General features: G+C 36.5%; 1 protein-coding gene across 3 annotated transcripts in view; it reads right to left on the reverse strand.

Moving 5' to 3' along the window:
* The window catches only part of KIAA1328, a 203,750-nt gene that overhangs the window by 30,441 nt on the left and 148,077 nt on the right, over positions 1 to 25,232 (reverse strand). For all 3 annotated transcript variants that reach the window (XM_081149097.1, XM_081149096.1, XM_081149095.1), the window contains one exon: positions 4,666 to 4,847. In XM_081149097.1, the coding sequence (XP_081005223.1) occupies positions 4,666 to 4,847 (182 nt within the window). The remainder of the gene's footprint in view (positions 1 to 4,665; positions 4,848 to 25,232) is intronic.

The following is a 25,232-nucleotide window of genomic DNA, read 5'->3' on the forward strand; positions in this document are numbered from 1 at the left end:
AGAGAGAGCCTTTACAGGGGTCATTAGATTAAGCGAGGGCATATGGATGGGCCCTAATCCAATATGACTGGTGTCCTTACAAGAAGAGGGAGATACGCCAGGGATGCGTGCTCACAGCAAAAGGCCTTGTGAGGATACAAGGAGAAGACAGCCTCTGTAAGCAAGGAGAGAGGCCTCATGGGAGACCTACTGGAAAGAAACACAAGGGAACTGTCATGAATAATGGAAGAGTAATGCATCTTAATTGGGTGGTGGTTACATAGATATATACAATTGTCAATGTTTCTCAAACTGTACACTTAAGACCTATGCAATTTTATTGCATATAAATTAAATCTCAATTAGAATAAAAGCAAATGAAAAAAAGCCCCAGTTTTCTTGACTTTCAAGGCAGTGCTATTTTTAAGACTCTACTGATATCTCTTTGACATTGCCAGTCAGTCACCATAAGGACTCAGAAGGGACAAACATGCATTTCTTAAATCACTAAATCATTGCAGGTACTGAGCTCAAGAGGTTTAACTGATTAGATTCTTTTTGTGGGAAAATGAGGCAAGGACATAGAGAGAAAAGTCAGTATCTCTAATGTTACCTTAATTTATTCAACAAATATATAACGAGCATCTACCACATATTAAGCAATGGTCTAGGGAGATACAACAGTGAGCATATGGGGTGCTTATATTCCAATGGGAGAAATATAAAATATAAATAATAAATAAGTAAATTATATAGTAATTTGAGATACTTCTTTCTATTACAGAGGATGGAAAAGGTAGAGACTGTGGTTTAAGTGAGAATATGCCATATACAGCAACTTCAACTCTCAAGGATAGTCTCTTGCATTTGAATTCCTTTTTTGAGTGGCCTGGGCAGGACAATTTAATCTACATGTCTGAGTTTATTCATAGTCCTGTACTGTGCTTGTTTTCTGAGTTCTCTTGATAAAAGCATCAGCTTTAAACAGATCTTTTAGCTCTGATTTCTGGGAATCAGAAGTAATATCATGTGGTACCTTTTCTAATGATTACACACATAATCATAATGATGATGCTAATAATAAAATAAACATAAATAAGTGTTCCTGAGAGGCAAGATGGAAATGGTTTCTGTACTTTGGATACTCCAAATTGTTTATTTCTTTAATCAGTCACCTATTAATTTGTCATGGACTACAGAGAGTACTCGCATCACCGCAAGCACAGGTTCACTTAGAGGAGCAACTAGGCATTTGAGAAATTACTCCTCACTTCAGATAAGTCTACAACAATCCTCTTCTAGTAAAAGAAAAATGTGTTTGGAAGCCCCTCAGGGAGCCTCAATCAGTGACAGCTGCTGTATATACATAACCTAAAAAAACTCAAAGACAAAATGAAAGGCATGGTCAACACCATCAGGTAAATCAAAATTACTCTAGATTCAGCCTCTCTCAAACTCAAAGTTGGTTTTTTTAAATGGTTCTATTGATTTTTAGAGAGAGAGGAAGGGAGAGAGAGAGAGAGAAATATCGATCAGCTGTCTCCTGCATGCCCGCTACTGGGGATCAAACCTGCAACCTGGGCATGTGCCCTGACAGGGAATGGAACCAGTGACCTCTTGGTGCATGGGACAATGCTCAACCAACTGAAACACACTGCCAGGTATCAAACTCAAAGTTTTAAGGGTATTCGGAGATCAATGAAATAGGAAGAAACAGGAGGTAGCTCTAAAGGTAGCAGTGGGCTTTGGGATGGCTGATATAGGAATGGGCGGTGACAAGCCCTGAAGCCTAACATTTCAATTCTGGAACATGTGTGCTCAGGGGCCTCACAGCCTCTGCTAGCCCTCAGCATAACAGGAAAAAACGCCCTCAGCTTCCTGGGCTCTTATGCAAGGGAATAAGTGATTGCTCAGAAAGAGAAGGTTCAAGAAGGCAAGCTGGGAGAGAATAAAAACACCGCTGTGTAGGAAGGAAAAAAAAGAAATGAAGGCTGGTGCTTCCAGATTTGTGTCTTTGGCTTAGAAGCTCTTTACTGAAGTGTAGATTTTCCTAAGTAATGTCTCCTTGTTCCACGTAGCTCAATAAAAACAACTAAAATAAACCATTTCAAGCATTGTTGACTGAAAAACAATTTATATTTTAAGTGTGATTCTGACAATACTGTACTGTACAATATTTTTGTGATCACAAGGTTGTTTCCTGAGACAAGAGTCAAGTTTTGTTTTTGTTTTTTTTGTTTTCACATGTTTAGTATGTATAAAGTTGCCAGAATGGTAGGGGGATAAGAGAGGTAAAGGAGAAAGAGACTGATAACAGAGATTAAGGGTCCTGCAGAATGACTCAAAGGGGCCCTCCCTCAATGATCAGGCATATCATAATTTTGCAAATGCTCCACATTAGAATAAAGAAGAGAAAAATACAAGATACCCTTTCCTACAAGTAGGAAAAAAAAGTTAAGTCTTGTGAGTACAATGCCTTAAAACAAAATTTATTTGAAAAGATGAAAAAGTTTCAAATTTTCACTGCAACATGACACCCCCCCCCCCCAAGAAAAAGGAAGGAAAAAAAAAAACCTAACGAAAAAAATAAAACCATGAGTGAAAACTGTTCCTGAAAACTTTGCAGAATTGTAACAGCTCTCTCTTGGTGAAATTGATTGGTATAGCAACATTATAAAATGACTATTAGGATTCATTGTGCACAACAGAAAGTGCTGAAATGTCAGCAGACTGTACAGCAAAAAGTAATGGGTTCTGAACCCCTGTTAGTCAAAAATGATTTTGTTTCAAATTAGAAATTGATTTTTTTTGGATACAAGCCCTTTCCAGGCTTCCGGCTTCCACAGCCAGGCCCGGGAGAGATTAACCTCCACCATGGCAAGGGCTGGCTAGATGATACCTTTTTTAAAGTGCCTTTTCAATTGCCGCTTTCTAATGTGGCCGTGGTCTTAACCAATAACACAAGTTATTTGTCCCTCTGCTATTACACTACATTTTTCTCTTTTGGCATTTTATTTTTGTGCTGACATACAACACAATTTGGTGACAAGTTAACAAAAGACTACGGTAAGCCTTGCAGTATAACCCCCCCCCCCCCCAATTTTGACTGGTTCTCCACTCTCCAAAGCGCAATGACTAAGAAGAGAGGAAGCCAAAGGAAGTTTCCCCGTTCTGAATGACTACTCACAGAGAAAGGAAAGAAGATTCGATCTCAGCCTCCTGAATTTCATTTTTGTTTCTAAGTTGTCCTAAAGCAATGGAGGTCTGCGGAACTTTCCCCTTATGTCAAACAAAAGAAACTTTTGCTTTAGTTTCAAATTGTAGATAGTCTCCATTCTGAAGTTCGGACTAATTATCATCTCTCAGTTATCTGGGAGAGGATTAAACAATTTTTAGATTAATCATAATTAAAATAAAAAAACCATGACAACGGGGGAAGGTGAGGAGGAAAGGCAGGGAGTGTATACCTGCAAGATCTCATAAAGCATCACACATTTCTCAGAGAAGCATGTGCGAGAGTGTCTAGGGAGATTATGAAAACTTGGTTGCTCAATACCAGAGATGTGCCGGTGTTAGCCAGTAAAAAAGAGGTAAATAAGAAGGAAATCAGAGTTAATGGTTGTGAGCAGGAAAGAAAGATGTCTGGAACAGAGGTGTGAGCAGAAGGTCCTCTGTGACCTGTTTTGGCCCTTTGTTTCCGTATAGCTCTTCTGTACAGTAAGCGCAGGCTCGTTCCATTCTGCTCCAAAATCCTTCCCTTAATTATTCCAGGAGAGCTCGGGGTGGTGAACACACAATACAATATACAGGTGATATATTATAGAGTTGTGCACCTGAAACCTATATAATTTTATGAAACAATGTCACCCCAATAAATTCAATAAAAAAGAAACAAAATAACTCCAGGAGAGATTAAGCCAAAGAAAGCCACTCCAGAAACAATTGGGAAACACAATTAAATTTAACTGCTTCATTCAACATTTCACACAGTTGTTTATAATTGATTTTAAAAAATATCCATGACATATAAAATAGGAAGAATTACTGGTACTTAAGACTGCTAGGCAATACACGCTTAAGACTTATGAGGTTTTGTTTCAGCCATAATGTAGAATTTATCCATGACCTCTCCTCCACCCTCCCCATATTTCCAGTTAATTGAAGACTAACTGTAGTTGTTAGAGTTTACTTTCCAGGCAGAGATTTATGTTCAGTTTCTTGTCCTCTTTACTCACTTTGAACATTATTTTGTGTCTATGACCATAATTACTGCTGAATAAGTCTTACAGTTTGCTGCTTGTACAAAGAGAGACAAATGGGAGACTTTCTCATATGAGTATTCTAAGAGAAATGTTGATATAATTCACTGATCTAGATGTGCTACCTAGACCTTGCAGGCACATGTCAGTTTATAACAAGAAACATCAATGATGAGAGTCATTGATCAGCTGCACGCCCCCCGCTGGGGATCCAGCCCGAAACCCAGGCATGTGCCCTGACGGAATCGAACCACGATGTCCTGGAACATAGGTCGATGCTCAACCACTGACCCATGTTGGCCGGGCTGTAACATATTTAGCTCTTGCTCAGCGTTGTAGGAAATCTCTGGAGTTCATGGCTAGTAGCCACCAGCAACCACCTGTCCCCAACAGGTTTTCATTTTGCTATTATAGGTGCCAAGCTTACCTCTTTGGGGTTGATATGTATTTTTCTTTTGACATGTCCACAGGGCATCATCTTCCACAGGTGACTGAAACCCAACTGTCTTCTTCTCCCTTCTATTCTCTCCACTGTTAGTGGACTCTTGGTGCTTTTTGATGGATGATGATGTTCCAAGCAGCCAACCATCACATGCTGACTTCAACAAACTGAAAAGAATAAACAAGAATGAGCTGCAGAGAGCACAGAAGGGGTACACATCACACAAAGGCGTATAAATTCAGCATGAGTTGAAATGCAACTCATGGCAGTAAAAACTTTCTTCTTCTTCTTCATTTAATTAATTTTTTTGTTAATCCTCTCCTGAGGATATTTTTCCCATTGCTTTTCAGAGAGCATGGAAAGGGGGGGGAAGGGGGAGAGAGAGTGGACAGAGAAAGAAAAATCGATGTGAGAGAGACATCGATTGGTTTCCTGCAGCATGTGCCCCGACCAGGGCTGGGGATCGAACCTGCAACCCAGGTAGGTGCCCTTGGCCAGAATCAAACCCTCGACCCGCTGGTACACAGGCCGAGGCTCTAACCACTGAGCAGGGCGGCTCTTCTTTTTTTACCGGGGTATAATTTAAGTAACTTCCTGAAGGCCTATGTGTGTCCCGCCGCCGCGTTAGGGAAGAGATGGTCCTTATCCTCCAGAAGCCTGCACTTGGCCGTGGGGGCTGGGGCTCGGACCCGCAAAGCCGCTAATAAAGCGGCGGCGCAGGACTAGGAACCAGAGCACCGGGAGAGTGAAGTGTGCTACCGGGACCTGCACGGCTGGGATGGTTCCGAGCACCGAAAGTGAGCGTTAGGGATTAGAATGCCACCAGCTGGCTCCAAAGTGCTTTTGCGTTCCTCATGTTCAATTGTTCAGTGTTTACTATGTACTCAGAGTGTTAAAGAAGGCAGTACAATGACAGTCCCTGTGGAAGAACTGGTCTCTGTCCTCACGTAATTTCATTATAAAGCAACAAGGTAAATATGGAGAAAAAGGAATTTAAAAAAAAATAAACACGTGCATATGCTTTTCTCTCTAATAAATTGTACTCCCATCTTAGCACATTTCCTCTTATCAAGACATTTTATTTTTTAGAGAGCAATGTTCTGATGATGTATATATATCCCTTACTATTCTACCAGCCGTTTCCTTCTAACTTAAGTTCACCACAGACTCATGACACTTTGGTTTCTCTTCCCCATGTCCATAAAGTGAAAATTAAAGTGAAGAACAAGAAGACTTTTATTCAAAAAGTAAGATTCTAAAAATTAAGATGTTTAAACTTCCCAGAAGCAGAGATAATCTCTAGACAAGAAAGAACTGATAGAGTATTACTGGATCCATTACTAATTCCAGGTGGTCCTGGGCCAGAAGTCAAATCACGTAAACCCATCAAAGTCGCTGGCCTTCTGTTTGCATTGATCAGAATTTTTAGTAATGTTTGTTCATATTGTAACTTATTAATAAAAAACAAGAAATTAAATGGCATCATGCACTATGGCTTTATATGGGCATAGTGCAATGTATTAAATTCATACTCTAAAGTGTTTTTTTTTTTACCAGAACCCAGGGATCACTTTCCCATGAGGAACCACTAATGGATGTATATCTTAGTTCATATAACTTCTACTTACGGGATAGGAGAACAGGAGAATAAAACCCACTCACTGTGAATGAAAGATAAATCTACCTCAACCCAGAAGCCCCAAACCCAGGCAAAACCACCAACTACACACACCTCTGCTGTTACTGTTTCTAGAAGTTTGGCAGAGAAGAGAAGGAGAGAGGAGATGCTAATATAAAGGAGATTGTGAAAGTTTTTGTTTTTTAATTATAAAAGTACATGTCTATTGGAAGAAATTAGAACATTCAGAAGTATATAAATTAAATTATAAAAGTCTTTCTCTCAGCCATTCTATTTCTATTTCTCTTGCTTGGTATTTATGTATTCAGAACTTTAAAAATATTTTTTGTATATTTTTGTTTCTACAAAAATGAGGTCACACTATACATTTTTATTGCAAATTACTTTTTTCTTTTTTAGAGGACAAATCCAGCAGCCTTTTCTCTTTCAACAGTCTTGCTTGTTACCAGACCACTTCTCAACAATTGGCTCCTTTCTTAAAACTTTTTTTCCTTGGACTTCATAATACATTTTCTTGATTGTTGTAATAGTTTTAAGAGGCTTCTACTCAGATTCTTTTACTGGGAACTCATCTGTTTCTTCTCCCTAAGTGCAGACATTCCTGAAGATTCTGTCCTGTCCTTCTCGGTCTCTTGCGCACTTTCTCAGTGATCCTGGCCACACCACTGTATCTTCAATTACGATTTCTCAATAGATCTGTCCAGCCAACAGTGCTGTCCACGACCGCTCAACTGATCAAGTATCTGGTGCAAAGCTGGGAAGGGAGGTTTTGTCATACTTCCCAAACCATCTCATGTCAAAGCAATGCACAATCTTTATCTTGAAACTAGTTCCTCCATCTGTTTCCATTCTATTTAATGCAATCCCCATTCTCCTTGTCACTCATATGAAAAACTTCAGTTGTCTCAACTTCTGATTCAATAAATTACCAAATCAATAATTCATTTATATATTCATCAGCTATTTATTGAGGACATGCTCTATGGCAGGATAATACGCTATGGGACTGGGGTGGGCAAACATGTAAACAAATATTTATCAAGTACTTGATATATGCTGGGTACTGGGTATACAAACATAGGTATATGAAGACCTGATTCCTATTTTCAAAGTGATTTTTATTTTTTAAGGTAGAGACAAAGATGGAAACGGATCATTTAAAATCTGATAAGAAAAAAGCTGTAATTCAGGAATATACAAGTTGTTCTGGGAAGACTAAGGCAGGGCACCTAACTCTATCTGCATAACTGAAGGAATATTCCTAAAACTCTTAAACTAAATTTTAGTGGTTAAGCAGGAGATAAGGAAGGATGAAGGATAACAAAAGAAACAGTATTAGCAAATACACCAACTAGTAAAACCTCATCATATATTTTGGACAAGTTAAACAGTTTGGTATTGTTACAGCATCAAGTGTGGGGTATGGGGTGGGGAGAGGAGGAAGGTGAAACAGGACAGATAAGGGAGGGTCAGATCATAAAAGGTTTGGTTACCTATGTCAAGGGGCTAGAACTCTATCGTATAACCAAGGTAGAGTCATTAAAGGGCTGTAAGGGGAAAAATGACATGATCCATCTCAAATTTATGAAAAATTACTCTGGCACCATTTCGAGAACAGACTGCAAGAAGCTCATGAGTCAGAAGGTGCTGGAACAGCTCTGATGAGATGATGAGGGTCTGAAATAGAGAAGCAGTGGTAGGAATGGAAAGGAGATAGCTTGTAAAACATATTTAGGATTCAAAATTGGCAGAACATGATGAGTGTTTGAATGTCAAAGTGAGGGAGAAAAAGGAGTTGAGGATGATTGGCAGAATTTTGGGTGGATAAGCAACACAGAGAAGATGTGGGAAGGGTGGGAGAAATTAAATGTAGCTTGAGGTGCCTATGAAACATTTGGGAAGATATTTCAAGAAAGCAGTTGGATCAATAACTGTAGCTTTTTTGCTCATTGGCTGACTTTAGGGTGGTGGGGTTGAGACAGACAGGGTTGAGGAAGTATATGCTTCACTTTCAATTTTCTTGGTGAACGCAAAGGTAAACTCATTCCTGTGAGTGAAAGAAATGGGTGCTGAGGTAGGCGAAGGTCTGAAGTATGTATTGAGGGAATTCAAGATAAAAATGGCCAAGAACAAGGAAGAGACTTCCCTACAATGTTGAAGGCCTAACAATTAGAATCATAAATTTGTATCAGGGTTCAGGTATACATATGTGAAAGCAGAGAAAGCTGTCTGAGAGCTTGCTTCAAGTTAGGATTTTATTGGGAGGGCAGCAGACTGAAAGTCAACGGAAGGTTCAAGCTCCAATACCCAACCCCAGTACAGTGCCCAGTATGAAAGCCCTCCCCACCCAGCACAAGGTCTGATATTCTGTGCCACTTTGCTCTCCTCTGTGGATCAGGTTCTAACGCCCCATGATCAAATTAATTTTATGGTATAATGGGAGATAGGGATGGAGGTTCATTTTTTTCCAGATCTATATCCAGCATTATTTAAGAAGACTTTCTTTTTGCCACAGAATTGCTTGGCACCTTTGTCAAAAGCAATTGAACATATGAGTGTGTGGACGTATTTCTGGACTCCATTCTGTTCCACTGGCTTATTTATCTGTCTTAAGGTGAATAGCAACCTGTATTGATTAGGTAACTCTAATTTACATTCCTAATATTGGGCAGAATAAGTCTTTCAATTTATTCTTCTAAATTGCAGAGACTGTCTTTGCTATTCTAGGCCCTTCACATTTCCATATAAATTTCAGAATGTTTGCCAATTTCTATAGAAGTATGCTGGAATTTTGACTGAAACTGCATTAAATCTAAGCTTCAATTTGGAAAAAATTGGTATCTTATTATTGAGTGTTCCAATTCAAGAACATGGTATATCTTTCTTTCCATTTACTTAAGCTTTCTTAAATTTATCTCAGCAGTATTTCATAATGATCAATGAAGAGGTTTTGTACTTTTTTTGGGTTAAATTATTCCTAGGAATTTGATGGTTTTTAATGCTACTATAAATGCTTTCTTTTTAGAATAACTGCTAACTTATATCTATTGCTATAGGATAGTCAACTGCTGTATTTAAAAATAAAATAGATTTTATTCAAACTTGAACTTGATTTCTGTGTATTAAATTCACTAAATAATTTTAGAAGTTGTTTCTGTAGCCAGTCATGTTATTCAAAAATAAAGATAGTTTTACTTATTTCTTTCCAATATTTTTCATGGCTGATCATACTAGCTAGATTTCCAGTGTCATGTTGAATGGAAGCAGTACTAGTAGACATCCTTACCTTGTTCCTAAAAGTGTTCATCATTAAAGAGATGCATCTTTGTTCATACCCTCTATCGAATTTCTAGTTTGATGAGAGGTCTTTTTTTCCCCCATAATGAATGAGCATTGCGAGAGTTAGGTTAAATGCTTTTTCTGCATCTGTTTGAGATGATGTTTTTCTTCTTTATTATGTTAATATGGCAAGTTGACTTTCAAATGTTAAGCTAATTTTGTATTCCTGGGATAAAGTCTACTTAGTTAAGCTGGATCATTTTTGTTATATATACCTGAATTTAATTTGCTAATATTTTGTTAGGGAATGTTTTGTTTTGCACTTATATTCATGAGAAAGAAAAGGAGTTGGGAGAAGATCCTTCTCTAGTCCAATGATTCTCAAGGGGGATAGAAGGAGAGGATTTTGTCAATCTGAAGAACAGAGAAAAACATCAAAGAACAATGATCAGGGTCTCACGGATTTTAGAGACAATATTAAGCTGTCTAACAAATATCACTAAGTTGCAGAAGGAGACAAGACTGAGACTGGGGTAGACAAATTTTTAAAAATATATTTAAAAAAAATAATGGCAGATTATTTCCCAAATTTGATAAAAACTTTGACTAACAGGTCAGAGTCAAACTGTTGAAAGCCAAAGATAAAGATAAAGAGAATTCTGCAAACAACCAGATAAAAATGTTAATTACATACACAAGAATGACATTTACAGCTAACTTCTCATCAGAACAATGAAGGCCAGGAGAGAGTGGAACAATATATTTAAAGTGCTTTAAGAAAAAAACAGAAACATAAAGAAAATTGTTATCCCAGAATTCTATATCTCACAAAAATATTATTAAAAAATAAAGGAGAAATAACATTTTCAGAAAAATGAAACAGGGACAATTTGTTGGCAGTAGACCTACATTACAAGAACTAACAAGATGTTCTTCAGGTTGAAGCAAAATGACATCAGATGGAAACCTGAATCTATATAAAAAAAATGAAGAGCATCTGAAATAGTACATATGTAAGTAAGTATAAAAGTGTGTATTTCTTTCCTTTTTAAAAAATATATCTTTATTGATTTCAGAGAGAGGAAAGGAGAGGGAGAGAGAGAGACAGAAACATCAATGATGAGAGAGTCAATGATCGAGCCCACAACCCGGGCATGTGCCCTGACCAGGAATCAAACCCCGATCGCCTGGATCCTAGGTTGATGCTCAACCGCCGAGCCACACCCAGCCAGGCAAAAGTGTGTATTTCTTATTCTTCTCTTAATGTCATTAAAAGATACATGAATGTTTAAAGCAAAGAGCATAACACTGTATTACAGGATTTATAATGCACTGAGCTGCAATGTATATGACAATAATATCACAAAGATATTATACCTATACAAATTTAAAAATTCTTACATTCTACCTAAAATGCCACCATATTAGTACCACATAGACTTTAATAAGTCAGGGAAGCATATTGTAATCCTTACAGGAATCACTAAACAAAATGCAAAGATGTAAAGCTAATAAAATAATAGAGGGATTCAAACAGAAAACTGAAAAAAATTTTTTATTATTCTCCTTCCCACCCAAACCACCGGAAAAAGTCAGAGGAGAGGAAACAGGAACAAAGAATAGATGGAATAAAATAAAGAAAAAAGAAAAATGTTAGACCTAAATCCAACTGTATCAACAATTAAATTAAATTGAAATAAACACTCAAATCAAATGAAATTGTCAGATTAAAGAAAAATGCAGAACCTAAACCATATGTTGTTTATGAATCACACTTTTAATGTAGAAGAGCAAATAGGCTGACATAAAAGGATGGAAAGAGATATGCCATGCAAGCAGTACAGATGGAAGGTGGAGTGGTTATATCATATCAAATAAAGTAGATGTTAAGAAAAAGTACTACCAGACATAAAGAGAAATATTTTGTCATGATTAAAGGGGAAAATCATCAGACACTCATAACAATTCTAAGTACATATGCATCCAAAACAGAGTTTCAGAATACACACAGCAAAACTGAGAAGGCTAAAGGGAAAGTGGAGAAACTCACAATCATATCTAAAGATTTTAACATTCCCTTATTTCCAATTGTTTGGAAAAAAAGGGACAATAATTCAGTAGGCTACAGAAGAATTGACCAATGCTATTAATTAATTTGCTTTAATTGACATGTACAGAACATTACACTCAACAGCAGAATGTACATTTAAAAAATATACATGGAATATGGACCAAGATCATATGTTGAGCCAAAAAATAAATTTTAATACATTTCAAAAGAATGAAAACATATATAGTCTGACCAAGATGGAGTTAAATTTAAAATAAAAAGCAAGATACCTAGAAAAACCTCAACTATTTAGAAGATATGGAATATACTTCTAAATAATGCATAGGTCAAAAAAGAAATCAAAACAGAAATGAGTAAATATTTTGAAATGAATGATAATGAAAATACAACATATCAAAATTTGAGGGATACAGAAGTAGTGCTTAGAGGAAAAATAACAAATGCCTATATTAGAAAAGAAGAAAAGTTTAAAACCAATGATATAATATTCCATCATATGAAGCTACAAAAGAGCATACTAGATGTAAAGTAAGTAGAATGAAGGAAACAATAATGAGTAGAAATCTATGAAATAGAAACAATACAAAAGAAACTCAAAAGTTGGCCCTTTGAAAATATTAATAAAATTGATAAACATCTACCAAGACAATCTAAGATAAAAAGAAAATTCAATTTACAAATATCAAGAATGAGAGAGGGGATAACACTATAGATTCTAAAGATAGTAAAAAAATATTTAGGATATTTCATAAACAAGTTTATGCCACTATATTCAGTTAACAGAAATGAAATAAAATTTACACATTTATTGAAAAATATAACTTGTTAAAACTTGCTCAAGAAGAACCAGAAGATATAAATATCCTCGTATCTACTAAAGAAATTGAATTCATAATCAAAACATTTCCACAAAGAAAACTGATGAGATGGCTTCACTAGTAAATTTTATCATCTTTAAAGAAGAAATACTAGTAATCTTACACAAGCTTTCAGTAAATAGAAGAGGGAACATTCAACACATTTTATGTTATTGTGTGATACCAAAACCTGATTAAGTTATTATAATATAGAAATATTACAAACTAGCATCCCTCATGAACACAGACACATGAATTCTCAATAAAATATTAGCCAATCAAATCCAGCAATACATAAAATGGTTACTACTTCATGGCCAAATGAGTATTTTTCTAAAATGTAATGGTGGCTTAACATTAAAAAAATATAACCATATAGATCATCATGTTAAAAGAAAAAAGGGGCAAAACCTTATGATTATACCAATAAATGCAGAAAAAGCATTTGACAACATTCTGACAAAAACTTTTAGCAAACTAGAAATAAAAGGGAACTTACTTCAATCAGATAAAGGGCATCTACCAAAAATCTACATTTAATATTATATTTACTGGTGAGTTACTGAATGCCTTTTCATTAGGAACAAATAAACGCTGTCTCCTTTAACCACTTCTATTCAATATTGTATTGGAAATTCTAGCCAATGCAATATGTCAAGAATAATAAACTTGCAAAGGCATAAATTAAGCTGTTATTATTCACAATGTAACTATGAACTTGAAAATCCTAAGGTATCTATCAGAAAAAGAACCAAAATCCTGCTAGAATATGTGCATTCAGCAAGGTTGTAGTACACAAGGTAAATGTTCAAAAATAAATAAATCTGACCCTTGCCTGGGTAGCTCAGTTGGTTAAAGCATTGTCCCTATACACCGAGGTTCAATCCCTGGTCAGGACACATACAAGAATCAACCAATAAATGCATAAATAAGTGGAACAACGAATCAATGTTTCTCTCTCTCAAATCAATAAATAAGAATTAAAAATCATTAAAAATAAATCTTTGTATATACTACCAATAAATTCAATAAAAAATGTGCAAAACTGTTACATGAAAAACTACATATTACTGAGTTGAACTTTAAAAGATCTAAATAAATGCAGAGATACACCATGTTCATGAACTAGAAAACAATATTTTCAATAATTCATCCAAAATTGATCTAATCATAATTCCGCTTCCTTAATGGAAATTAATAAACTGAATCTAACATATAAAGATCCTAGAATACCTAAAAGAGTTTTTAATAAGAAAAACAAAGTTGGAAGACTTACACAATCTGATTTCAATATTTACTACAAAGCTAAATTAATCCAGACTGTGTGAAACTGACATAACAATAGACATATAGATCAATGGAATATGAAATCCATAAATATGTGTGTGTGTATGTGTGTGTGACTTTTGAAAAGACATCAGGCAATTCAATGAAGAAAAAGTAGTTTTCCAAAAAATGGTGCTAGAATAACTATATCGGGATAGTAAAAGAATGAACCTTGAGCCCTATCTCATTCTACAAAAATATATTTGAAATGAATCACAGACTTCAATGTGAAAGTTAAAACTCTACAACTATAAAAAAAATAGGAGAATGTCTTTTTAACCTTCATCAATAAAAAGTCCTGTTCTTCAAAAACACCATTAGAGAAATAAAATGGCAAGTAGCATACTGCTAGAAAATATTCACAATACATATATCTGATGAAAGTTTTGTATCTAAAATATGAACTTGGACGTTTATAGCAGCTCAGTTTTTTTTCCTTCTCCAAATCCAGAAACATTCTAAATGTCCATCAACAAATGAATTGATAAGCAAATTGTAGTATACAATTGGACTAATGAAACATGGAGCAGCATGTGTAAATCTCCAAAACATATAGTGAGTAAAAGATGCCACATACATGTATACACTATTACATTTACATGGAGATTTAGAATGTGGAAAACTATCTTACGTGAGAGAAATCAGAGCAATGGTTGCCTGGGCCAGAGGTTTGTGGGAAGAGGTGATGGTGGTTGGGTGGGCTTCCTGCAAAGTGACACAAAGTACATTCTGGGGTGATGGATACTTTCAATATTAATTGGAGTGTTGGTTACACAGACATACTCATTTGTTAAAATATATCAAACTTGATGTGTGCATTTTATTAAATGTAAATTCCAATAAAGCTGACCAAAAAATAGAGTTGAATAAAACAGCAGAAAAAATTTTACCTAAAAATGTAAGATATACTGAGATGTATCAAAATTAATGACTATATGTTATTTCCAAAACTACACAGAACCAGATACTAAACTGAAGAAACATTCACTGATCACGATTTGTAACCATTCATTCACTGTGTGAGGCACCATAAAGTCAAAAGTTAATTGTGTTTTTTATCACTCCATACGGTCCAGATAAAATGTGTACAAAATTCAGTGAAGAGCTATGACTAATATATGACAACATCATTCACTGATATGATGAAATCATTAAGAATAGTTGTGTTATTCTTATTTAGCATCTGTTGAAGCTGTTCAAGTGATGGTAAATGATCAAAATCAAGACAGCAGAAGAGTTTTAACTCATGGCATTTAGGACTGCCACACTGGATAAGTCACTCTATTGGATAGATGCTATAAAATACTAGATAGGAAACTCGAGTAGCCCTGATTTAGGATTGAGAAAGGAAAAACATTTTCAGTTCTTCCAGTTCCATAAAATTCTAATAATCCCAAGCTCCTTGAATTTTTCTTTCTATTTTGCCAAAATCTCGTATCACGATAGTCAGTCTGAGCTTGAATGGCAAAATTTAAATGTCATTCAGGACCAATTGAATACCACTTGTATTTGCATTCTTTAAAAAGTAGAAAAACATTAACCTTTTGTTTTATTGAATTAAAATGCCACGGAAATGCTGATGTAGTCTTGGGAGACTGGAATACTTTTACAAAGAAGAATAGCTGTCATTTATTAAACACAAAGAACACTTACTTGATAGGATGCCTTCTGACAAAAAGCAGATTGGTATTCTCATCATAGAAAAGGCATTATAAAAAAAAATCTACCCTAGACCTCTGAGATTTGAATAATTTAAAGCTGCATTTGGTGCAATTTGAATTTTTCTTTAGGGAGGCAAAGTTAAATACCTTTAATTTGTTCTAATTATTTCAAATTTGCAAGTTAATTATGGCTGATCATTAAATAACAAAAAGGACTATCATCTCCATAGAGTTTTACCTCCTACCCTCTGCATTACTTAAGCTAGATTTTAGTATGCATGAATTAACTTTCTAAATAATCACACGATTTGACTAAATGGCTCAGTAAAATGAGCTCTGATCCTCAGAATAAGCATTAATGGACATTAGAAATGCTATTGGGACTCATGTTACTTACATTATAAGTATTTTTAATGGGGCCTTATTTACTAATTTTTATCTACTGTTCAAGTTAGAACACCATATATTATATATATATTATTCTGCTTTACTGGAGGAAAAGTTCAATCTTTGAGACAATAAAAACAAATGACCATTAACATGAACTGGATTCATTTTGAAATTATGCAGAGATGTGGTGATGGATTTTAACTTGTTTTAGCTGTTCATCTCAATGAATCAATCTAGCAAAAATGGTCTGCTTGGTCTGTAAATGGAATATTGTGGATCCACTGATGTGCTAAGTAATTCAAGTAGCAAAAGGAGGTACAATAAGCTAGTATTTAAATTCCACCTGCTACTTTGAAAGAAAAAATACATGGTTTCTTGTGTTAGGGGAGTATCTAGTTAACATTCCTGTGCATTCTTGGCTATTAGTCAATGTGGAGCCAGATGGGATATAACCCTACTGCTCAGAACTCTTAAAAATAATTTTCTTGCCCTGGCTGGTGTGGTTCATTTGGTTGGGCATAGTCCCACGCACCAAAAGGTTGCTGGTTAGATTCCCGGCCAGGGCACATACCTGGGTTGTGGGTTTGAACCTAGGTGGGGGGCGTGTAGGAGGCAGCTAATCGATGTTGCGCTCTCACATCAATGTTTCTCTCCCTCTCCCTTCCTCTCTCTCTCTCAATCAATCAATCAATAATAATAATAATAATTTCCTTAAATGTTCCAACTAAATCTTCATAGTCCCCAGAGATGAATCTGTCAATCAGAACAAAATATTTTAAGACCAAGGAGCTTAGAGAATAAAATCTCAAATATGAAATAGTCCATATACTAACAGACCTTCCTATTTCCCACTCCAAAATCATCAATACAAATTTCATTTCCATATACCCAGTAAATACCTGAGAACCTATTGTATGTCAGTTCTGTGTTTGGGCATGGGAGTACACAAAGAAATAAGTGACTACCTTTGAATATTTACAGGTAAACAGGAAGAGAGAGCTCAACAATTATGGCAGTATAAGCAAAGTGCTACAGGGAGCTGACACACAGAACAGGAAGCTCGCGAGGAGAGAATGGAGGGTCACGAAGGCGATGCGGTAATGATAACGGTAAGTTACTAGCATATGCTTTGCAAAAGGTACTTGCATGATGCCTGGCCCCAAAAGATGTGGCCACCCCGGTAAAGAATTTACTATGGATGAATGCCAAATCCTTAGGAGTGCTGGATAGAATAAAGGCCTCTGGAGACAATAGGTACTTTCTTTAGAGCAAAAAAGACATAATTTAGATATGCATGGCCTAGGAAAGACAGGAGTCTGATCCTGAGGGGTAGTTAGGGTAGCCCAGTAGTGTGGAATATTAATTTTGATGTCAGACAGAACTGATTACTGACTGTATAACTAGTTGTAAGTTCTGACAGATGTGAAAAGTTAAGCAAGTTACTTAACATTTCTGGGCCTCACTTCCTCATTTATAAAATGAGGTTAATAAATGTAACTCATAGGGTTGTTGTGAGGATTAAATGAATTAACATACGTAAGATACTCAAAAGTGTGCCCAGCACTTAAACACTGCCTAAATGTGTTAGTTTCTATTATCATTATTCTTTTATGTTTTTTTAAAATTGATTTTAGAGAAAGAGGAAGGGAGAGGGAGAGAGAGATAGAAACATCAATGAGAGAGAAACATTGATTAGCTGCCTCCTGCACACCCGTCCTGGGAAACGAGCCTGCAACCTGGGCATGTGCCCTGACCGGGAATCGAACAGGCTACCTCCTGGTGCATGGGTACGTTCAACCACTGAGCCACACAGGCCTGGCTATTATCATTATTTTTGTTACTATTTCTATTACTATTAAATGAGGAAACATCTAAAAGATTTAGAGCAACATCTAGTACATAGTAGGTGTTCAATAAGTTATTACAGACTAGCTGAATAGATGGATGATATAGTTGGTGCGAATGAGAGACAGAGTAGGTCAGTGGGGTGGAGGAGAGATCACTGGACCGGATATGAAGACCTTGAATTTGAGGGACCTGTAAGTCATTTGGACTAGGTAATATTATCATGCAATTATAAGGACAGATTTGGACCCCAGGAGGGAAAAACTGAGACCTAAGATAAAGATTTTAGAGTTATCAGCATAGAGATGCGGTCTAAAGCCATGGGAATAAATTAAATTTCCCACATACAGAAGTCAACGGAAAAGAGGGAAGAGGGTGGAACCGCCAAACGATAACAGTAGGCAGAGCGAAGGGAGCAGTGAAAGGCTTAGGGGGAGGCGGAGGGGAAGGGGGAGCCAAAGCCAACCGGAGACGAGCAGCAAGCAAGACCTTCAAAGGCCAAGGCAATGGAAGGGGTGTAACAAAGGCTAGCGGATCACTCGCTGCTGAGAAGTCGAGTAAGATGAAGGCTGAAAGAAGGAAAAGCTTTGGGAATGAGAAGGATGTTGTGACCATGGGGAACATGGCTTTAGCTGAGTGATAAGCAGAGGAGGAATAAACAGAAGATGAGAAAGTGAAAGCAGAGATGGTGTAGATTACGCTCTCGAGAAGTTTGACAAAACGGCAAGGCAGACTGCAGAGTGTGTGTGTGTGTGTGTCTGTGTGTGTGTGTGTAAGGAGAAGAATCTCTGAGCATACAGAGAAAGAGCCTATAGATGTATGAGAAGAGGTATTGATACAGTGCAATTGTTGAGAAAAGAAGGAAATGTGAATGAGGCGCTGATGCAGGCGGTGGTGGGATGTGAGAGCTCTGCTCTAAAATATGGACTCGAGAGAGGTCAGCGCTTTGCACAAAGATGTGACCCTTACCATCTAATTAAAGATTACGGCAGACCTCATTTTACACTTTATATTTGAAGATGTCACTAGATCTTAATTTGCTCCCTCACCAAAGGGAATGCAGCTGGAATTTCATTAACTATAATATCTTTATTTTAATTCTTCGCAGAAGCAGCAGCAACTGAGGGAGGGTTACGAATAATCGAATGGTGCACTAAAGAAAGCACTGTGCTGTAGCCATCGCCAAACTGCTACTTTAGAGTTCTGTTGCTCTGATCTCAGAATTTCCAGTAAAGAAAACAGCTCTCTGAAGTCAATTAATGTATGTTTCAATGTAGAATGAATACTTTTTAACTTTCTAAAACTATGTAAGAGAAAGCTAACCATTGGGATGATGAAAATGATAGTTTAATATAAAGTAAGAAAAATAAATATAAAAAAGCATGAATATTGTCCACTACATTGTCTCCTAAGGGCCGAAACCATGCCTTTTCTCTGAAACACCAGCAATGTCTTCCATGGAGATGCAAACAGAGAAGAGGCCCCACATACATCTACTAAAGAAACAATTATGATTTGGAAGTTATTTGTGGGGTTAACATAACAGAACTCTGAGTTAGTGAACTGTTACCTACTCTTTGCTCTGTGGACCATTCAGTCATTCCTAGGTCTATAATCCATATTTTAATTCTATCAAAGCATGCATGTATGAAGCTTCAAAAATTTGGCATAAGATGAGAAAGATATTATGAAGACATTATAGTATGCCAAAAAAACCTTGCAAATGAACTGTGACTATAATACAAACTTTTAGAACTCAGGCTAATCCAAACCAAGGTGTCAAAGACCTATAAATTTACTGGAAATGGCCAAAAACCTTACAGTGGTCAGTTAAGGACGGTGGTTGAAAATTTCCCTAAAGAAAGCCAGAGTCCAATGGTGGATCAACATACAGCCAGGGTGTTACTGAAGATACAAGGTAAGGACCAGCCCATGTATCTGCTATCTCTAAAGCAGTGTTTCTCAGAGTGTGTACAAGGATATAAACGGTATTTTTATCATAATACTAAGATGTTACTGTCATTTCATTTTCATTGTCTCATGAGTGTACAGTGAAATTTTCCAGGAAGTATGACGACATGTGACATCACAACAGAGCAAATGCAGAAGCAGATGTGAGAAAACAACTATTTTATATTAAGCCAGACATTAAAAAGATTTGCAAACATGTAAAGCAATGATACTCTTCTCACTAAAATTTTTTGTTTTGAAAAATATAGTTTTCATAGACATATTATTTATATCAATATGCAATCAGTTTACTATTATTTTTTTATTATTGACACTATTACAGACATCTCCCATTTTCCTCCCCCTGTGCCCCACTCCACCCAGCCCTGCACCCTCCCCAGCCTTCACCCCATTATTATGGTTCCATGGGCTATGCATATTTATTCTTAAATCAATAAATATTTAAAATTTTTGTTTTAATATAGAATTCACACAGCAAATATTAGTAGAAATAACCTATATTAACTAGATATAATATACTTAAAAGCTTTTTGGGGTCAATAAAACTTAGGGTGTAAAGGGGTCTTGAGATCAGAATGTTTTAGAACTGTCACTGTATCTGGAATGATAAGCGATGAAATCATGGAAATAATTACCAATATGTTCTTTGAGAAATTGAATGTGGCCTCAACATGGAAGATTCCAGAGAATCAATGGCAGAAATTTTTTTTTCTGCAAAATTTTTTAATTAAAAAATTAGTATATAGTAAAAATGATTTCTATGGGGCTGGTATACAGTTCTATGAATTTTAACAAATATATAGATTCTTTTAACCATTACCACAATCAAGAAACAAAATAGTTCCATCATTCTAAAAAACTCCCTCTACTATTCACATCCTCCTCCCATCCCTAACCTCTGGCAACCCCTGATATGTTCTCCGTAACTACAGTTTTGTCTTTTCCAGGATGCCATGCAAGTGGAATCAAGCAGGATTCAATTTTTCTTTTGAGATTGGCTTCTTTCATTCAGCACAATGTCTTTGAGAGTCATCTAAATTGTTCCATTTACCAATAGTTCATTCCTTCTTATTTCTGAGTTGTATTCCATTGTATTGACTTACCATAGTCTATTTATCCATTCATCCACTGAAGGGCATTTGTGTGGTTTCCTTGTTTTGGCTATTACAAATATAAGATACTATAATGCTTCATGTAACTAAAGGAAGCTCCTAAACTTTAGTCAGAGGAAAAGGTAGGAAATCTGGCTCTTACTACTTGATAACACCATGTTTAAAAAGGAGTTCTTTTCCTGCATTTTCAACAAAAGTTTTGTTACAAACTTTAAAAATACCATCCAAAGTTCCAAAGATCAACAAGCATCAGAAAAATAACCCATTTCCTGGTATTTACAGATTCAAGTGTTTCAAGGTCTGGCTACTGAGTAAAACAACTAGCAAGAGGCCACATCAAGAGGCTTCCTTGTCTTCTTGGACCCAACAGAGCAAAGGACCTCTTTCTAGGGCTGTGATTATTATATAGAGCACAACCAAGCTGGTAACCTGAGACTTAGAATCAATAAACCTTCTATAAAAATACTGGGTGCACCAGCTTGCTACAAGACCTTTTATGTTTTCACACATTCAATATGACCATAAGTACATACACAGCATTCTCCACCACAGGGGCCTCAGAACTGGCTCACAGCCATTCATAGCAAGCAGCTTTAGGTATATGAATAGCATTTTGAAATCCTTTTTTTTTTTTTGCCAATAGGTCCTATTCAGAGAACCATCATCCACTGAAGTAAATGAGAATGTAATAGAAAGCTGAGTAAAAAGAAAAAATAGCATTTTAGAGGGGTTCAAAGAAAACACTTAAAAGGGCCCATAATTAGAGCAGCCAGGTTCCAGGTCTGAGGTATAAAATTATGGATTTCTTATAGTTTGGGCCATGCCCTGGTACCCATTTGACCCAGAATCGTTCAACAGAATGAAAAACCCTAGAGTATAAAGGTAGAATGAAAGCCTTACTTACCCCACTGTGACAAGTTTGAAGGAAATCAATCATGCTACTTAACGTTAATAGTTATATATAATTTACACAAAGACAGTCCTTTGAATGTTTTTCTCATAACATGTTTGTTGCTATTGGCATTACTGTATAGTTACCAAATGAGCCATCGTTTTTAAATTCTGCAATTTAAAATTGGTCTCTGTTGAGTTGTGCTGCTTTGCAAAAGGCTTCTGTGAAGTAAGTGCATTTCATCAAAGACCTCGCTGCCAGGTGCCATGCTGGGTTGCTTGTTGGAGAAAAGTGAGAGGCAGGAGCAAGGAGTTGCTAAGTGTGAGTACATAATAACCACTTGGCCATGAAAAACAAACCATGACAGCATATTATGTCTATTAGCTCATTAATTTACAGATACATGTGCCTTTTTCTTCTTCTTTTTTTTTTTACATTGCTCAAAGGCTCTGCAAACAGAATCAAGCAATCAGAACATGGTTTAAAAGACTGACTTCAGGTAGCACTGCTCAGCTACCTTTGGCACATACGTGCTCTGGAGCAAGGACAATTTGATACTACTTTGAATCTCCAGTACCCACAAAATATGCAAAAATTATTTGCTAAAGATAATGACAATAGTATCATAATAAACTGACAATAGTATCATTATAGCAGGATATGTAAGACTTATATAAATTAATTCATACAACAAGCACAAACTGAGCATAGAAAGAATCTTGGCTAGCTGGTTTCCAAACCAGACATCACCTTGGAGCTTTCTGAAAATACAGATTCCTAGGCCCCATCCAAAGACACTATGATTTAATAGGCTGATTGATGTTAAATGTACCTGATTTATTTCATTATTTCTCCTACAATATGGATTTCAATTTCCATAGCTCCCTGAAGGGACTAAATAATACCTATTTATAAAATCCCCTAAACACTATTTTAGCTGCATCCCACAGGTTTTTATATGTTGCATTTTCATCTTCATTCAGTTCTATATTTTCAATTTCAACTGCAGTCAGCTTGCTCTACAAAATAATTTAAATAGTTCATGAGATATGCATTTTTTTATTCTCCTTACAGCCTTACAAGCATGGGTGCTCACATGCTTTAATTTTTGCCAATATGAAGAATGAGAAGTGAGAGTTGACTGCTTTCTCCTTAATGAGCAAGAAGCCAACACGTAAGAAGCTAGGGATAGACCCTTCCAGACAGGGGACACAAGAAGTACAGAGGGGTTGGGCTGATAATAAGCTCAGTGTATTCGAGGAACTGAAAGGCCACTGTGGCTGGAATATTCTGAGCACGGTGACAGCAGATACAGCAAGGCCAGGGAGTAGGCAAGGGTCACATTGTGGAGGGCTTTGTAAATGGGTAGAGTTTAGATTTGTATTTCAAGTGCGATGGAAGCCATTAGAGAGTTTTAAGCAGATGACTGACATGGATTCTGATATACCTTTTAAAATGACCACTCTGACTGCTATGTCAAGAATGGGTTGTAGGCCCGGCCGGGTGTGGCTCAGTGGTTGAGCGTCGACCTAGGATCCAGGTGATCAGGGTTCGATTCCCGGTCAGGGCACATGCCCGGGTTGTGGGCGAGGCCGCCGATCAATGACTCTCTCATCACTGGTGTTTCTTTTTCTTTTTCTTTTTAAAATATATCTTTATTGATTTCAGAGAGAGGAAAGGAGAGGGAGAGACAGAGATACAAACATCAATGATGAGAGAGTCATTGATCGAGCCCGCAACCCGGGCATGTGCCCTGACCGGGAATCGAACCCCGATCACCTGGATCCTAGGTCGATGCTCAACCGCTGAGCCACGCCCGGCCGGGCATCACTGGTGTTTCTGTCTCTCTCTCTCTCCCTCTCCTTTCCTCTCTCTGAAATCAATAAAGATTTTTTTATTTTTTTAAAAAAAGAATGGGTTGTAGGAGATACAAATAGAAACAGGAATATCAGTTGGCAGGCAACTGCAATAATCTGAATGGAAATGGTGGTGGTTTGGATTAGAGTGGAACAATGGAAATGGAGGGAAAGGATGACAAAACAGATAACAGGACTGACTAGTGACCTGGATATGGGGGGTGAAGGAAGGAAGGAAGGATATAAATCAAGGTGGTTTACATAGTTTTTTACTTGAGCAACAGGGCTCATATTTATTTGAAATGGGTAAGAAGAAAGGTATAAGTTCGGGTTCTCCAAATGTGTTTTCTTTGTCACCTTAGTGGTATTCTGTAGGAAAGAGTGGTAACCACATGTTCTATCTGCTTTCTTAGATCATAAATCATCTTAGAATTGAGAATCATGTCCAGAATTAATGTCTAGTTCATTGGTATATAATATGCAGAATCCATGTCTTTTTTTATTTTAAAAGAAATTTATCCATCTTTAGCCTCCTGGCACCTCCACAGTTTTCCACAAACCCTCAAGGTTACCAATAAAGGCTTTGCGGCCTTATGTACAGGAACTTTTACTGCACCGAGATGTATATAAACTAAGCTGTGCCCAGCTGGGCGTGGCTCAGCAGCTGAGCATCGACCTAGGATCCAGGTGATCAGGGTTCGATTCCCAGTCAGGGCACATGCCCGGGTTGCAGGCTCCAGCCGATCAATGACTCTCTCATTATTGATGTTTCTATCTCTGTCTCTCCCTCTCCCTTCCTCTCCCTGAAATCAATAAAGGTGTATTAAAAACAAAAAACAAAAAACAAAAAAACTAAGCTGGAAGAACTGAATTTGCATATCTATTGCTATGTATATGTGTACATGAATGTGTGTGCATACATTTTATTTTGCCATCTATAAAATTCTTTAATATTAATACACACCGTTATCTTCTTTAATGGCTCATTTGTAATGTGTGTTGTAAAATGGTTCAGTAGTAAATTCTTCATGGATGTTTTCTTTTTCTTTTTTTAATAGGTTTAATCTGTATTGTTGAAAGTAGTACAGCATATTTTAAATAAACTCTTCACCTATCTTTTGCTTGTTTTCTTGTAACAATGGTTGTTCCACTCTTTCTAGACCAAAGTTCATTCAGCTTGAGAAGAAAATAACTGAGTAGTGTTTCATTCTCCTTGCCCATGTGCTAACGCATCTTAGGTCCTAAATAGTAAGCCTATCCTTGATTTGCCCTGAAGCTATTAAACAAAATCAAATAAGCTATTTCAGTCATCCATAGCATGTTTAAAAACCCTAAAACTATTTTAGGCTTTAGTACATTTGATAGTATTCTTGCTGTTCTTTGAAATTCTCTTAAATCTACGCTTTGATGTATCTTCCTATTTTTGCAGTCACAATCTAAAGAATCCTTTTAATTCCTCAATTAATTTGTTTGCGTGGTCAGAATTACACTTTTGATAGTTTCCCAGCTCTTTTGACTATTATCTTTTTGAGTCTTAGATCAGAAAACCATGCTTCTCTTTTCTTAAGTTTTGGTTATACATCTGACTAATTTTTCATTTGTCAGAATTAGGCTGAACATGAAAACTCTACTGGTTGCCTTCATCTTTTAGAA

This window comes from Miniopterus schreibersii (genome assembly GCF_964146895.1).
Source record: "Miniopterus schreibersii genome assembly, chromosome: 10".
Taxonomy (NCBI): Eukaryota; Metazoa; Chordata; class Mammalia; order Chiroptera; family Miniopteridae; genus Miniopterus; species Miniopterus schreibersii.